Source organism: Mesitornis unicolor, unplaced genomic scaffold, assembly GCF_000695765.1.
Source record: "Mesitornis unicolor isolate BGI_N332 unplaced genomic scaffold, ASM69576v1 scaffold44230, whole genome shotgun sequence".
NCBI lineage: Eukaryota > Metazoa > Chordata > Aves > Mesitornithiformes > Mesitornithidae > Mesitornis > Mesitornis unicolor.
In genome coordinates this window covers 3,407-4,801 of record NW_010161118.1, presented here as the reverse complement: position 1 = coordinate 4,801, position 1,395 = coordinate 3,407, and the positions used below count along the sequence as shown (strand labels likewise).

General features: G+C 41.1%; 1 protein-coding gene across 1 annotated transcript in view; it reads left to right on the top strand.

Annotated features, from left to right (window-relative positions):
- Positions 1-1,395, top strand: part of LOC104546534 (sal-like protein 1) — a 6,028-nt gene that overhangs the window by 2,862 nt on the left and 1,771 nt on the right. Inside the window, 1 exon segment of the mRNA XM_010191953.1 lies at positions 1-565. This exon segment is cut by the window's left edge and continues 11 nt beyond it. Coding sequence (XP_010190255.1) covers positions 1-565 — 565 coding nt within the window.

Below are 1,395 nucleotides of genomic sequence, written 5' to 3'. Positions count from 1 at the left end.
TCCCTTCAGAGATAGAAGTAAATTTAAAAACACCGCATGTGACATTTGTGGCAAAACATTTGCTTGTCAGAGTGCCTTGGACATTCATTACAGAAGTCATACCAAAGAGAGACCATTTATTTGCACAGTTTGCAATCGTGGCTTTTCCACAAAGGGTAATTTGAAGCAGCATATGTTGACACATCAAATGCGAGATCTACCATCACAACTTTTTGAGCCCAATTCCAGTATCGGCCCTAATCAGAACTCTTCGGTTATGCCTGCTAATTCGCTGTCATCGCTCATAAAGACTGAGGTTAACGGCTTTGTGCACAGCTCTCCTCAGGACAGCAAAGAAGCATCCTCTGGTCTAGTTGCTTCGGGGCCGCTGTCCTCCTCTGCCACGTCCCCTGTCCTGCTCTCGGCTCTCCCCAGAAGAACCCCCAAACAGCACTACTGCAACACGTGTGGGAAAACATTTTCTTCCTCCAGTGCTCTGCAAATCCACGAAAGGACACACACTGGTGAGAAACCTTTTGCCTGCACTATATGTGGAAGAGCATTCACAACAAAAGGCAATCTGAAGGTACTTTTCTCCTCTTGCTGTTCTTAGGTTTCATTTTCTCCTTGCTGGTTTGTTTGGTATTTTAAAAAAAATTTACATCTATTAATGTTGCAAGCAGCGGTACCTTTGGAGATCTATCTGTGGTGTGACAAAGGTGTGTTTAGTCAGCTTTGGTAGACCTAGATGGGCTCTTGTTGATCACTCACGTTGGCAACCGGTCCGAAGCGTGAGCTGTTTGATGCTGTCTATGTAGAATGTGAAATGGAACGGCCAAATTATGGTAAGGAGTATTAATTAACAGAGAAATGTGGTTTGTAACTTGCATACCTCTTTGAGAAAGTGAAAGGCTCACAGATGTGCTGTTTTTCATAACTGTTGTGTAAGATGATGAGTGTTTAAAAGAACAATTAACATAATTCTGGAACTAATGGGCATTGCTTTAATTGATTATATAACTAACATTTCCTACTGATATGTGTTTGAAAAAGCAAATATACTTAAGTTTTAGAACACCAGTTGAGCACTTTGCTGTGTACATTTTTCTGTTGACAGAATATTTCTCTAGAGGTTGCTGCCAGTAATGTGAGAGGAATAATTACTTTCAGGCCATTCTGTCTACACACGAGGCTCTCCGATGAGCAATCAGTAAAGGATACTTTTTGCCTGTCTGAAAAGGACGTTTATAGGGTAAAGGGTGTCAAATACAATACTTACCATTGCAATGAAAGTGGACATAGCAATTCTAGCCCTGAGAGCAGCTATCTGCAATTGACGGAATAACATGAAGTCATTATAAACTGAATACACGTAGAGAGAAGAAAAAAAAAAGAAAGGGGGGGAAAAAAAGTCAC